The 12974-nt window shown below is 36.3% G+C and overlaps 5 protein-coding genes across 5 annotated transcripts; 1 reads left to right on the forward strand and 4 right to left on the reverse strand.

Moving 5' to 3' along the window:
• Positions 1-258: 258 nt before the first annotated feature.
• Positions 259-974, reverse strand: RO3G_14498 (60S ribosomal protein uL1; the record flags this gene model as incomplete). Its single annotated transcript, XM_067669082.1, has 2 exons — positions 259-904; positions 970-974. 2 exons carry the CDS (start codon positions 972-974, stop codon positions 259-261), a joined length of 651 nt encoding a protein of 216 aa, XP_067525183.1.
• Positions 975-1402: 428 nt separating this feature from the next.
• On the reverse strand, positions 1403-2595 carry RO3G_14499 (serine/threonine-protein phosphatase 2A catalytic subunit alpha isoform; the record flags this gene model as incomplete). The annotated part of the gene is made up of 6 exons (XM_067669083.1): positions 1403-1475; positions 1525-1643; positions 1699-1950; positions 2001-2320; positions 2378-2441; positions 2494-2595. 6 exons carry the CDS (start codon positions 2593-2595, stop codon positions 1403-1405), a joined length of 930 nt encoding a protein of 309 aa, XP_067525184.1.
• A 1448-nt stretch (positions 2596-4043) lies between these two features.
• RO3G_14500 (uncharacterized protein) lies at positions 4044-4157 on the reverse strand (the record flags this gene model as incomplete). Its single annotated transcript, XM_067669084.1, has 1 exon — positions 4044-4157. One exon carries the CDS (start codon positions 4155-4157, stop codon positions 4044-4046), a length of 114 nt encoding a protein of 37 aa, XP_067525185.1.
• Positions 4158-5576: 1419 nt separating this feature from the next.
• On the reverse strand, positions 5577-6517 carry RO3G_14501 (uncharacterized protein; the record flags this gene model as incomplete). The annotated part of the gene is made up of 4 exons (XM_067669085.1): positions 5577-5882; positions 6127-6147; positions 6298-6328; positions 6510-6517. 4 exons carry the CDS (start codon positions 6515-6517, stop codon positions 5577-5579), a joined length of 366 nt encoding a protein of 121 aa, XP_067525186.1.
• A 773-nt stretch (positions 6518-7290) lies between these two features.
• Positions 7291-11092, forward strand: RO3G_14502 (uncharacterized protein; the record flags this gene model as incomplete). Its single annotated transcript, XM_067669086.1, has 6 exons — positions 7291-7330; positions 7382-8642; positions 8694-9000; positions 9052-10368; positions 10422-10619; positions 10703-11092. The coding sequence occupies 6 exons, from the start codon at positions 7291-7293 to the stop codon at positions 11090-11092; spliced, it is 3513 nt and encodes a 1170-aa protein (XP_067525187.1).
• Positions 11093-12974: the final 1882 nt, after the last annotated feature.

Raw genomic sequence — 12974 nt, forward strand, 5'->3', positions numbered from 1 at the left:
AGTGGGACACTGCTCGTGCAGATAATTTAAAAAACGAATGCCAAAAGATTCGTGGATTCGTCCGTACGATGCAATAGATGTACAGAAAACAAGAAAAATATTTATAGAATTTATTTATAGAAACCTAAAGTTCCATTTAAAATATCCAAACATAATAGTCATCATAATAAACATCACTTTACAACCCAATTCAAATAGAAAAACAAACTTTTTTATTATTCAATATGGTACAATCATTTATTTTTAAAAGAAAGTGCCTTAGAACAAACGGTGAGGCTTACCCATGGTGGACTTCAAGTACAAAGACTTGACGTTTTGCCAGTTCTTCTTCAACAAGGAGACGAGGAAGTTGACGGACAACATGATGTTGGCAACCAATTGGTCTTCAGTCATGTCGAGGTGACCGACAGCGACACCAAGACAGAGAACCTTCTTCAATTGGAACTTGATGGTAGCACGGATTTCGTTGGCCTTATCGGTCAAGGAGTCGTTGTGAGAGACGGGAGTAGGGAACTTACCGACCTTGTGGAGACCAGGACCCAAAAGACGAGGGATTTGCTTGATCAAAGCTTCAGAGGCAAGGAAAGCATCGTACTTCTTGGCAAGCTTCTTGATGAGCTTCTTGTTCTTGTTGAGCTTCTTCAAGTCATCAACAGATTGGAATTCCATACCGGCACCCTTGGCTTGATCACAGTGGAAAGCATCACCGAGAACACAGACGGTCATACGGGGACGAGCGACGTGAGGGAGCTTGATGGTACCAGAGAAACGCTTATCACGTTGGGGATCGTAGTTCTTCAAACCAATTTGGAGTTCAACGGTTTGGACAAACTTACGTTGCTTTTCTTGAGCACCGGCTTGGATGGCGTTCACAATGTCTCTGACGGCAGAAGCACTAACTTTGCTATGTACGCATGATGTATATTAGTTTATCATCGACATAGATAGATGGATGGATGGATAGTTTACCTCATTGTCAATGAATGAATAAAAGGGAAGGAAACTTCATTATGGATGCAGAGCAATCAAGTACTCTCTGCGGATACATCTGAGATTCAAATATAATGTGCGGACACACATCCAGGTCTCCACTTTAAAATGGATTCGTACAGCCTGCTGAAGGCTATTTGCAAAAATCAAATCCTTCATCCATTGTCCATTGAAGACTTGATGAATAACAGCAGAAGGCGATTTTATTCTCTTCTCAGCTTCTCTCTATTACATCCTGATACATTAAAAAAGTTACAGGGCAGCCTAATGGTAATTTTGCCTTTTATAACTTTACAATAAAAAAATTATATGAAGAAAATATATTTCTATTTAAGTCATAAGGTATAATACATCCCAGTACAGCAAAGGACAAAATTGCTTTTTGGTATGAAAAAAAATGGAAAAAGAAACTTTACAAAAAGTAATCAGGAGTACGTCTAGTAACGTGAGGTTCGCCGCGTCTAGGTGCGGGATCAAATTGAAGGCTATTGTGATGATAAGTACCCATGGTTATTATCATACAAGCTTACTTACAATGTATATTTCATATGTTCATCGATTTCCATAATAGCAGCTTGATTACCACATCGATAACAATAATTGGGTGCACTGAAAATGGTGACTACATTATGGTCATGACCCCAATTGTATCCCTTTTCATTATTCTTGTTAATATAGAGCAATATTACTTGCGCTTTACTTTTTTACCTCCATCACCAATTGATGAGCTCTTGCTACTAATGTAAGACCATTATTATGATTGAACGTTTCTGATATATCTTGTCCAAATGTATAACCAGCACCACGAGGAGATATACCCCAACCACATCTATCATCTGGATCGGACCATAACAAATCGCACATAGGTCCTTCATGAGGAACTTCTTGTACACGATCTAAAGATCTTACTTGATCCAATGTATCAATAGAAGGAGAAAGGCCACCGTGAAGACAAAAGATCTATATTAAATAAATTACTTTCAATCCTTATATGCTCTATTCAGTATTACTTGGTCTTCAATTAAGGCAGTTAAAGGTAAGTAATCAAATAAATCCGTAAACATCTTCCAAACATTTGCGTTTCCATATTTTCTTAAACATTCATCATAAAAGCCATATACTTGAGTGATTTGGCGGGATTCATGGTTACCACGAAGAATGGTGACTCGATCTTTATATCTCACTTTAAGCGCAACCAAAAAAGTTACTGTTTCTACAGAATAATAGCCTCTATCGACATAATCACCCATGAAAAGATAATTTGTATCAGGTGAGTTGCCTCCAATACGAAATAGTTCTTGTAAATCATGAAATTGTCCATGAATGTCACCTAAAAAATATAGACGAGTGAATAAAACAAGGTACCAAATGTATCTACTGTCCTTACCGCACACAGTAACAGGACATCTTACAGGTTGAACGTTGGATTCGTCTAAAAGAATTTCGCGTGCCTTTATCATGAACAATAAGAGATGGTTTATTAAAAATGATGAAGCTTTTTACCTTGTCACATAATTTCTTGATGTCTGATTCAGATAACTGTTTACATTCAGAAAGTTGAGCAATCCATGCATCAACATCAGCAACGGAACTAACTGCAGTCATTGTTGTTATTATAAGTAATAGGGACGATGTCTTTTTCTTTAAAAAAAGGGGGGAAGGAGAAGAAATCCACTTTTTGATGAAAAAGAAAGAGAGAAAAAAAGAAGAAAAAAAAAAAGGTTGAAAAAATGAAGGGGTGACGTAGAAATTACAAAAGACAACTATAGAAGAAATAAAAGACATTTGATAAAGATAGAGGGATGTGGCATCCATACACACTCATATGGCTGTTTTCATAGCCCTATACACCAATCTACTCCTACCCTCATTATTTTCGTACAGCTCATTTCTCACTCAATTCATTAAAAATATTTCAGCACATTTGTGTAACCATAGCATTATATACCCAGTTTCTTTCATGCTGTCAATCCTTTTAGGAATCATTGTCGCTGAAAAGGAAAAACAGTCAAAGAAACTTGTACTAGATTATATGTCTATATAAATAAGTTTATAATAATGAATGAAAAAGAAAGGAGAGAAAAAGGAGTGGTGTTTTTGTACTTTATTGATTCTTGACGTGGCCTTTGATTTACAAATCTGTCATGATACTATTCAAAATCCTTGTTTTCATTCTTTCCCTAAAAAACAAGCTAATTAGTAAGCAAAAAGAAAAATATAGTGCATGTTTTCATGGTCCATAATTATTCTAAAGGCTTGATAATGCAAGAATATCATGGTCCTCTCCTGCCAACTTTGTACTAATAAAGAATTGAGGGGCATATAGAAACGCAACGACAGACAAGATGGCCTGTGTTTAGAACTTTTTCTTTTTGAATAACTGGATGCCTTCAACGTTCATGTCATACAGGGTAAAAGGAAAGGAACAGAGTGTGCTATCAATATAGCTTCACTCTAGCTTCATTTACTTTCTGTGCTCGTACAGATCGAGTTTATGAAGAGTGTTAGATGTAAGAAAAAAAAAAAGACTAAAAATCGTCTCTGGTCCTGGTGCTTTTAGTTTAATGCTTCTGAATTGTATTTTTGTTTTATAAGCTTTAGTATAAACAAAAAGGATCATACAATTCATGCTATATTTACTCTGAAATAGCTGTAACATTTTTTTCTCAGAAAAAAAGCTACGAGTTATTACTTTTTATTTGATTCTGGGTAAATCAGAGTACAAATTACATCTGTATATTGATATATTTTTGAGAAGAAAATCCATGCAAATAAAATAGAAAAAATGGTGCAAAAGTAAAAATAAATTTAGCGTATTGACCAATAATTGTACGTCTGCGAGATGTTGCCTCACCTACGCATCCACAACGATAAAGTATTAAGGATAGCCATACCTCAGAGAAGGATTATTTATTAATGTAAGCAGCGATATCAAAATTGTCATCCTCTTGAAACGTGCAGAGAAATATAAATCTAGATAAGGAGTAGGCATCTATTGTAATGGCATGGATAATGTTTACGAAGCTCTTCAATCGCTCTCGGTGCTGCTCATTTTATCCAATACCATCAACAGATGATTCAACTGACAAAATACAATAATCAGAAGCAAGAGCACCAGTAGTGCTCATGGATCCAACTGAAGTACTTGGTAGAGAACCTTCATTCATGATAAAGACTAATATCACTACTGAAATAAAGATATGAGAGATTAATTATTGTTTTACACCAAGCATGATTTGCCTGTTTGGATATGTATGCAATTAACGCCGTCACAAATTAATGAGATGAAGGTATGAATGCAGGATTGATAAAAATAAGAAAAAGGAGAAAATAGACAGAGATTTATATAGCGTTGTGGCCCCAAGTTAGTGAAGATCAAAAAAGTCAGAAGTTATAGAGCTTTTTAGACAGAAGAAAGAAAGATATTCTTTATTAAAGTGTGTTCTTTATGTATATTTATAAATTCTATTTTAGGGGGCTTAATCGTAACTTGTTTGTCTTGAGATATAGATTAATCGAGAATCCTTTTGGCTTAGGTTTTGGTTGGGACCGATGCTTTAAAGATTCGCTTGAACATTCCATATTTGGAAGGTCTATCATATTGTATTTCCATTGAGCCATCTCTTTATTTAGTTTCTGTTCCTTTGTTCATAGAGTTGATGCTGACGATGGTATTACTTGTTCTTTGTTATAGACTGTATTAAAATAAAAATAATAACTAAACATAATTATGAATGCACCAATAAATGAATAGAAATAAATCGACATGAGGCGCTCTGTAGCATGGTAAAAAAAAGGGAAGGGGGAAGCTGTGCTTTTGTACATGTATTCAAGGTAAGGATCAAAATAGCAATTATTTCGAATGCTATTTCTCCTTATGGTATGGTAAAAATCAAAATCAAAAGACCAAGGGCACTTGCCCCTTCAAAGGAGAGGAACATAATAGGTAGCGCTCAGACTGCTAGGAATGCTGAAGGCGGAACTGTTACAGAGTAATATAGTTTTATTGTAATACTCTTAATGTTTTGTATCAGCAAGAGTAATTTAAGGGCAACTATATTATCACGAACAATACCCCCATTCACAAGAATGCTAACATTAGAAAGTATTGAGCAACACGATTAGGGCTGTGTTTATCTTCTAGTGTACCGTTCTAAACTCAACCCATTTGAATAATATTGATCAGCATGTAAAAGCAAACTTAAAGGAGAAGTGATTTGCAGGAAGAGACATTGCCATCTAGAATTAGGCATATATGCAACGAAGATCTATTTGAGCGATCTTCGAGGGATCTGTAGATACTCAACTACTGGATCTGAAGATTGTTTGAATAGTAAATTAATATAGTTTTCTCTTTTTCTCTCTTTCTTTTTTGTGCACTAAGGAATGATGAAATTTTAAAGCTGATTTAAATGATTTTTTTTCTGAGTCTGGGTTAGCTTTTATTCTTAAACTGCACAGATTCTTTTTCTGAAGACATACGAATACTTTGTAAAAATAGTGTAGAATAATCTCAACTTCTTTCCCCATTCCCATCACTTTCTACACACTTTTGCCTTATATGGAAGTTCTCGATATGCATTACATCAGCAAGCAAGCTTAACTACTGCCCATGCTGAGATACGCAAGTTACAACAAGAGAATGCTTTCTCACGGAAACAACCTGCTCCAAAGCCGTCAATTACAGGCATCCAACCTTCTCTATCTGGATGCACCACATCGTCAACTGTTTCCTCTCTTCCTCGTAACCCTCCCATCCTATCTAAGCGCTCTCCATCGCCTAATAGCGCCTCATTTCCTCCACCTAAGATCGCTATGACTAAACGCGATAATTCCCAACCTAGTCTGATTGCGATTGCCTGACAGTTTTCTTCACCTGCTGAACCAGCTCGCTTTAAACTTATTCATGCACCTGTTCAACACCGTCTCCCTCTAAAACAATTGTGCTCCAACCTCTGCAGATTACACATCAACACCCGTCGAATTCTAGATGTTCATTATTCAGATAGAAAATTTAGTCAGCTTCCTTATCCACATTGGTTATAAAACTGAGCTTTGTTCACAATTGAGCAAGTTCAATATTACAGTTTGTGACAATTTCGATCCTTTAGATCCTTCAATCATTCGCAACCTTACTTTCGTCAATGAATTCATTGACTGTAAAGTCCAAAGAGCTCATAAAACTTTTCTCAATCGAATCTGCATCGCTCTGCAACGATTCAGAACTCCCATTTACAATGCTGTTACCAACTTCTTTGCCCAGTCTGGCCTTATTGATATCAAAGACTTGGCGTCGTATGATCTTACCTCACCATACAAGTACCGTACAAGACATATCCTTAACCATGTATAGTATCTGTGATTCACTGTCCAACGTGTTCATCCAACTGTCTGTAGCATCTTTTATGAACCTAACTATCTGCTTTACACAAAAAGATCCGTCTACATCATGAACCCACCCTGGGCAAAGATTGTCCCAGAGCTCACGCTGATGTCTACGACACGTCTTTTTCTCTTACTCATTCATTTTCTTTTTTACCATTGCACCCATAAGAGAGATTTCTTTGCTTTTATTATGTCTTAGTTGATCTGGCTTGAGCAATTATTGCGCATAAATACTGCATGCTCATTTAAGTCTTTAAATAAAAGGTTTAATCTCAACATTCAGCCGTGACTCATTCATTTGCTAAAAGTAATAGTAATATAGAATATAATTTATAATTATGAGTATGCGCCTGTCTAATGACATTAAAAGCGATACAGCGGATAAAAACGAATGAGAAGTAGTTAGCGATTATTCTTGAAATGCTCATCAACTAAATCAAGTCATTCTCTCACTACATTGACGGTAATTTAATATTGTACGTGACGTAGGCATCGATTTTTCATTTTTTTTTTTTCTGTTTGGAATAAATTATTCTTTTGATTTTTTTTTATAAAGAACCCAACACAATAAAAAAAGGTATTAGTACAAAAAAAAATATCTTACTTTTATTTTCTAGATTAGAAAAAAAAATATTAAAATATTATGCATATTATTTATACTAGATTACAAAATGATGAGTTCCTTAACAAGCCATCCTCAGGCTGGTTTTAACAAGGAAAAATTACATAGCCTTGTTCAGGTAAAATTAAGCTAAGAAAAAAAATACAAAACACATACTTATCCTTCTTTATTTTTAAAAAAAGCGCGTAAGGTTTTTACAATCCCAAGGGGCAAAAGAAGACAATAATCCTGAATATGCACAAATTATGAATTTTTTAAAAAATCTACAAAAACAACAAGTGCGCATGCCTGACATGTCTCCTGTGCCCGCTGTTCCTTCTCAACCATCAACAGGTAATACCAAAAGAAAAGCGAAGCAGCCTATTTCCTAACACGTCTTTGCAGAGTCAGCATCTACATTTTCACCTGCTCAATTAGCTGCCTTAAAATATCAAATACTTGCTTACAAGCTAATTTCAAAAAACATGCCACTTCCACCTAACCTTCAACAAGCCATTTTATCACCCGGTTCTGACACACCAACCGCAGACACACCAACATCAACGCCAACAACAAAACAACAAACGGAATACAACGCATATGCGTCTCCTTATGATCTTTTGAGAAAACCGGTCACTACATTTGCGCATGCCTCACGTCAACAACGTCTGTTAGTGCCCAGTCTGACACCTCAAGGCACGGATCCATATAGTGTGTTGTCCGAAAGAGAACGTCGATTACTCAATCGTATTGGATACCGCATTCGCGAATTGGAAAATCTACCAAGCAATCTGTCTGATATGGCCAATAATAGTACCAAACTTCGAGCTGTTGTAGAATTGAAGGCACTTCGGTTATTAAACAAACAGAGACAGTTACGAGAGGAAATCATCCAAGGCATGTCACGATCCACCACCTTGGCCACCTCATCGGATCGACTCGCCTATCGTCGTATGAAGAAGCAGTCATTGAGAGAGGCACGTATGACAGAAAAAATTGAGCGACAACAACGTACGGACCGCGAAAGACGCGAGAAACAAAAGCATCTGGACTACTTGCAGACTGTCTGTGATCATGGACGTAACTTGGTCAATTTCCAACTCAATCACAAGGCAAAGCAAAACAAACTCGGTCGAGCCGTTCTTCAGTATCATCAACATATCGAAAAGGAAGAGCAAAAGAGAGCTGAACGTATATCTAAAGAACGTATCCGTGCATTGAAGAATGATGATGAAGAGGCTTATATGAAATTGATTGATGAGGCCAAGGATACGCGTTTGACACAGTTGCTGAAACAGACAGGTGTCTTTTTGGACTCACTCACTATGGCTGTCAAGGAGCAGCAGAATGATCATATCTTTAACCAAGATATGAATGATGACGATGACCTTTCTGCAAGCGATCCAGATGCCAAGAATGATTATTTCCAAGTGACACACAGAGTGAAGGAAGAAGTCATGCAACCCGGACTTCTTGTAGGTGGTCGTTTGAAAGATTATCAACTAAAGGGTCTTCAATGGATGGTATCGCTCTACAATAATCACTTGAACGGTATTTTAGCGGATGAAATGGGTTTGGGAAAAACAATTCAGACTATTAGTTTGATTACTTATTTGATTGAAAAGAAGAGACAGAATGGTCCCTATCTTATTATTGTTCCTTTATCGTAAGTATTGGTCACTTTATCAAAGTAGTTCTGTACTCATTATCTGCATAGCACATTAACCAACTGGACACTTGAATTTGAAAAATGGGCACCTTCCGTCAGAAAGATTGCTTATAAAGGACCACCTAGTGTGCGTAGAGAATTACAAAATGAAATTCGTTATGGAGATTTCCAAGTCTTGCTGACCACTTTTGAATACATTATCAAAGATAGACCTATTTTGAGCAAAATAAAGTGGTTACATATGATTGTGGATGAAGGACATCGTATGAAGAATACAAATTCAAAATTGACTGTTGTCTTGAGACAATATTATCATACAAAATACAGATTGATCTTGACGGGTACTCCACTTCAGGTATGTAGAACACGACATACACATAAAAGCATCACTATAACAAGTAATTAGAATAACCTGCCAGAATTATGGGCTTTGCTTAATTTCATTTTACCAAAAATCTTTAAAAGTGTCAAGAGCTTTGAAGAATGGTTTAATACACCTTTTAGTAATCAAGGTGTGGCCGACAAGGTGGCACTGAACGAAGAAGAACAATTGTTGATTATCAAGCGTCTCCACAAAGTACTTCGACCTTTCTTGTTGCGTCGATTAAAACGGGATGTAGAAGCCGAATTGCCCGATAAGGTTGAACGTGTTATTAGATGTAAATTATCACCACTTCAAACACATCTTTACACACAAATGAAGCGCAATGGTACTTTATATACATCAGATGCAAGCAAGGGCAAGTCTGGTATCAAAGGCCTTAATAATACAATCATGCAACTCAGAAAGATTTGTAACCATCCATTTGTATTTGAAGAGGTCGAGTCTCTTGTAAATCCTAGCGGAATGTCAAACGACTTGCTCTACCGAGTCTCTGGTAAATTTGAACTCTTGGATCGTATGTTACCTAAGCTGCAACAAACTGGCCACCGTGTGCTGATCTTTTTCCAAATGACACAAGTGATGAGTATCATGGAAGATTTCTTGAACTATAAGGGGTTCAGTTATTTACGTTTGGATGGTTCAACTAAATCGGATGACCGTTCTGAATTACTTCGACTTTTCAATGATCCCGCCTCTCCTTACTTTGTCTTTTTGTTATCCACACGTGCTGGTGGTCTTGGTCTTAACCTTCAGACGGCTGATACGGTCATTATCTTTGATTCTGATTGGAACCCACATCAAGATTTGCAAGCCCAAGATCGTGCTCACCGTATCGGTCAAACAAAGGAAGTGCGTATCTTTCGACTGATTTCGACAAACTCTGTTGAAGAAAGCATCTTGGCCAGAGCCAATTATAAACTTGACATTGATGGCAAGGTCATTCAGGCTGGTAAATTTGATAATCGAAGTACAGAAGAAGATCGTGAAGCCTTTTTACGATCACTGCTGGAGGATAAAGCAGATGAAGAGAATGAGGCAGATAACGAAGAGATTGATGATGAAGAACTCAATGAGATGTTGCAGCGTAGTGACACTGATTTGGCTGTATTCCACCGTATTGATGATGAACGTGAAGAATATGATTTACGTCAGTGGCGTGCATTGGGTCGTCGTGGCAAACCAGAGCGATTGATCACAGAAGATGAGCTACCTGATATCTATCTGAATGACGAACCTATGCAGGAAATAGAAGATGATCCGCTTTCATTGGGTCGTGGTCAACGTGCTAGGGATTCTGTTCGTTATGATGACGGTCTGACTGAAGAGCAGTGGTTGAATGTAAGTGAATTGATCAGTTGCAAAACAAGTAAAAATTAAAGTTTTATGTTTAGGCATTGGAAGATGATAATGTGGACTTGGACGAATTGATTGCAAAGAAAGAAAGAAGAAGAATGAAACGTTTGGGTAGATTGTCAAGTGAGATGGATTCAGATGAAGGATCAAGACGTCCTGGTCGTCGTCGAAAAGAAGATGTAGAGGACTTTGCGGGTGGAAAGAAGAGGGGAAGACCCAAGAAGAATGATATGGAGGTATATAATGGAAGGGATACAGCAGAAAAAAAAAAAAAAAAAAAAAAAAAAAAAAAAAAAAACTCAATTTATTTTATGTGTAGAATAAACGTAAACGAGGAAGAAAAGAAGATGATTTGAACAGACCAGATAATGTCACACCACAGATTAGACAAGCAATGACAAGGGTCTTTATTGAATGTTATAAAGTGGTGGAAGAAGCAACAGAAGAAGATGAAGAGACATATCGTAGTCGAAGTGAATTGTTTATGGATCTTGTTAGTAAACGAGATTATCCACTGTATTATACAATGATCAAGAATCCAATATCATTAAATATCATCAAGAAGCGTATCCATTCTACTTATTATAGAACAATTGCACAATTCAGAGACGATTTCCATCTCATGTTCAATAACGCAAGGATATTTAATGAAGAAGGTTCATTTGTATACGAAGATGCAAATGAGATGCAGGTAAGAACAAGAGGATAAAGAGAAGAAAGGAGACTGAGTACGTTTTAGAAATTATTTGACGCAAGACTAGAGGAATTGTGTCCAGGCGGTGTATTACCTGTCAACCATACCCATCGCCCTGATGATGAAAAGTCATTAATGTTAAATACATCTAAATTCAATGAAGACGACGACGATGATGATGAGGAGGATACATACGAAGGAGAGGATGAATACGATGAATAATTATTTTATACTTTTCTCTTGAATGCTAAATAAATAAAAGTACATAGTTGAACAGTAGTTATTTTTTTTGAACCCAGTAGAATGAAACAAGTTTTATACTGATAGGGTATATGAAGTGTCAGTCATCAAGACATAAACAACATAAGAATAAAAGCGCTTACCTCCGAAAAGTAAAGCAATCATCGATTGCAGCCTAGTTCTGCTTCCTTTTCAGAAGAGAACGGCAAGAATTTTGTTTACAGTGTAGAATTGACTGTTGTTTAGAAAGGCTTAATGAAGCCGGGAGTATGACCATGACCATATATGAGAGCAGATAGCGAAAGAAGAAGACCAGATAGCGAGACAATATGGGTTTTTTCTTTTTCTTTTTACGCATGTTGTTTTTAAACTGAAAGGAAAAAAAAAAACGATGAATAAACAAAGCAAGTCTTCCATTCACTCTTTTTAAATGGCTTCTTTTCTTGGAACACGACGCGTACCCCTGTTTTATCATTTTTTATCTTATCAGGTCAGTTATGATGCAAAAATTGATTGTTCTTTAACATTTGCTTACAGCAACTTATACAAAAAGAGGATAAGGTATAAATGTAACTCTCATTAAAGTTCAAAACTACGTCTGCCTCTTCTATATGCTTAGCAAAGAAGCAAAGAGATGTCCCGTTTTTTTGTAGCTTTCTAGAAGGAACCTGAAACAAGATTTACCTTCTCAGAGTTTGAACATTTATCACACTCTTTTAAGTTTGATGTTGGACAACAAAAAGGCTTTATGTAGTGTACCTCATATCTCTTTCTATTCTTTAATCTTGTCTTCGTATTCTTCTTTCTCAGCCCTTTCTCAGTTTCAACGTTAACATCGTTGATGCTGTTGGTACAAGATGAATTTTTAGATTTTACTTGTATCGATAAATCATGCCTTATTTTCCCAAAGAAAAACAGAGCGCGTTAAACATCTTAAAGCCATCATTGCAGACGTAAAAAAAAAGTCTGGAAAACGCACATTTATATACTTTTATTTCTTCTCAATAAACTAGTTTAAGTACTTTGAACTCAACAACTATTAGTCAGAATGAATAGCCTTTGTTGATGGCTTCATTGACTTTGTCTTATCTCTTTAAATCATATCAACCTTTTAGACGTTTGAATCTGTCTTTGGGTAATTACTCTCCACTGTCAAAAGTTCGACTTTGATAAGTCAATATGAGGACCTGTTACGATGAGACCCGACAGGCGAATACTTTAGTTTTTTTAACAAGTATTCTCATTTTTTGAAGTGATAGGGCTCACCAATGCTTGAAAAAACATTCGAAAAGGAAATTGCTTTATAAAATTTTGTCGGAGGTAAAAAAAATCATGAGTCTCATTGAGTCCAACAAGTTTTATACTGCAGAGTAAATAAAGCTGTAGTGATTATATATAAAAACTTGTAAAGCCAAGGAAGTTTCAAACTTTCTCCACTTTAGACCGCCAAATCTGTTTTGATGGACGATCTTTGGTCTCCTAAATGCATCATCAAGTAAATATTTACTTTAATGCCAAGAGAATAAAGTTACGATATTTAAGTGATAAAGTATGAAAAGGACATGGAATCCATCGCAAGCTTGTTCTAGCATTGTCGATCCTTAACATGACATTCAATGCTGCAAATACACGGTTTCTCATTATCCGGTTTTTATCC

This window comes from Rhizopus delemar, genomic scaffold, assembly GCF_000149305.1.
Source record: "Rhizopus delemar RA 99-880 supercont3.14 genomic scaffold, whole genome shotgun sequence".
NCBI lineage: Eukaryota > Fungi > Mucoromycota > Mucoromycetes > Mucorales > Rhizopodaceae > Rhizopus > Rhizopus delemar.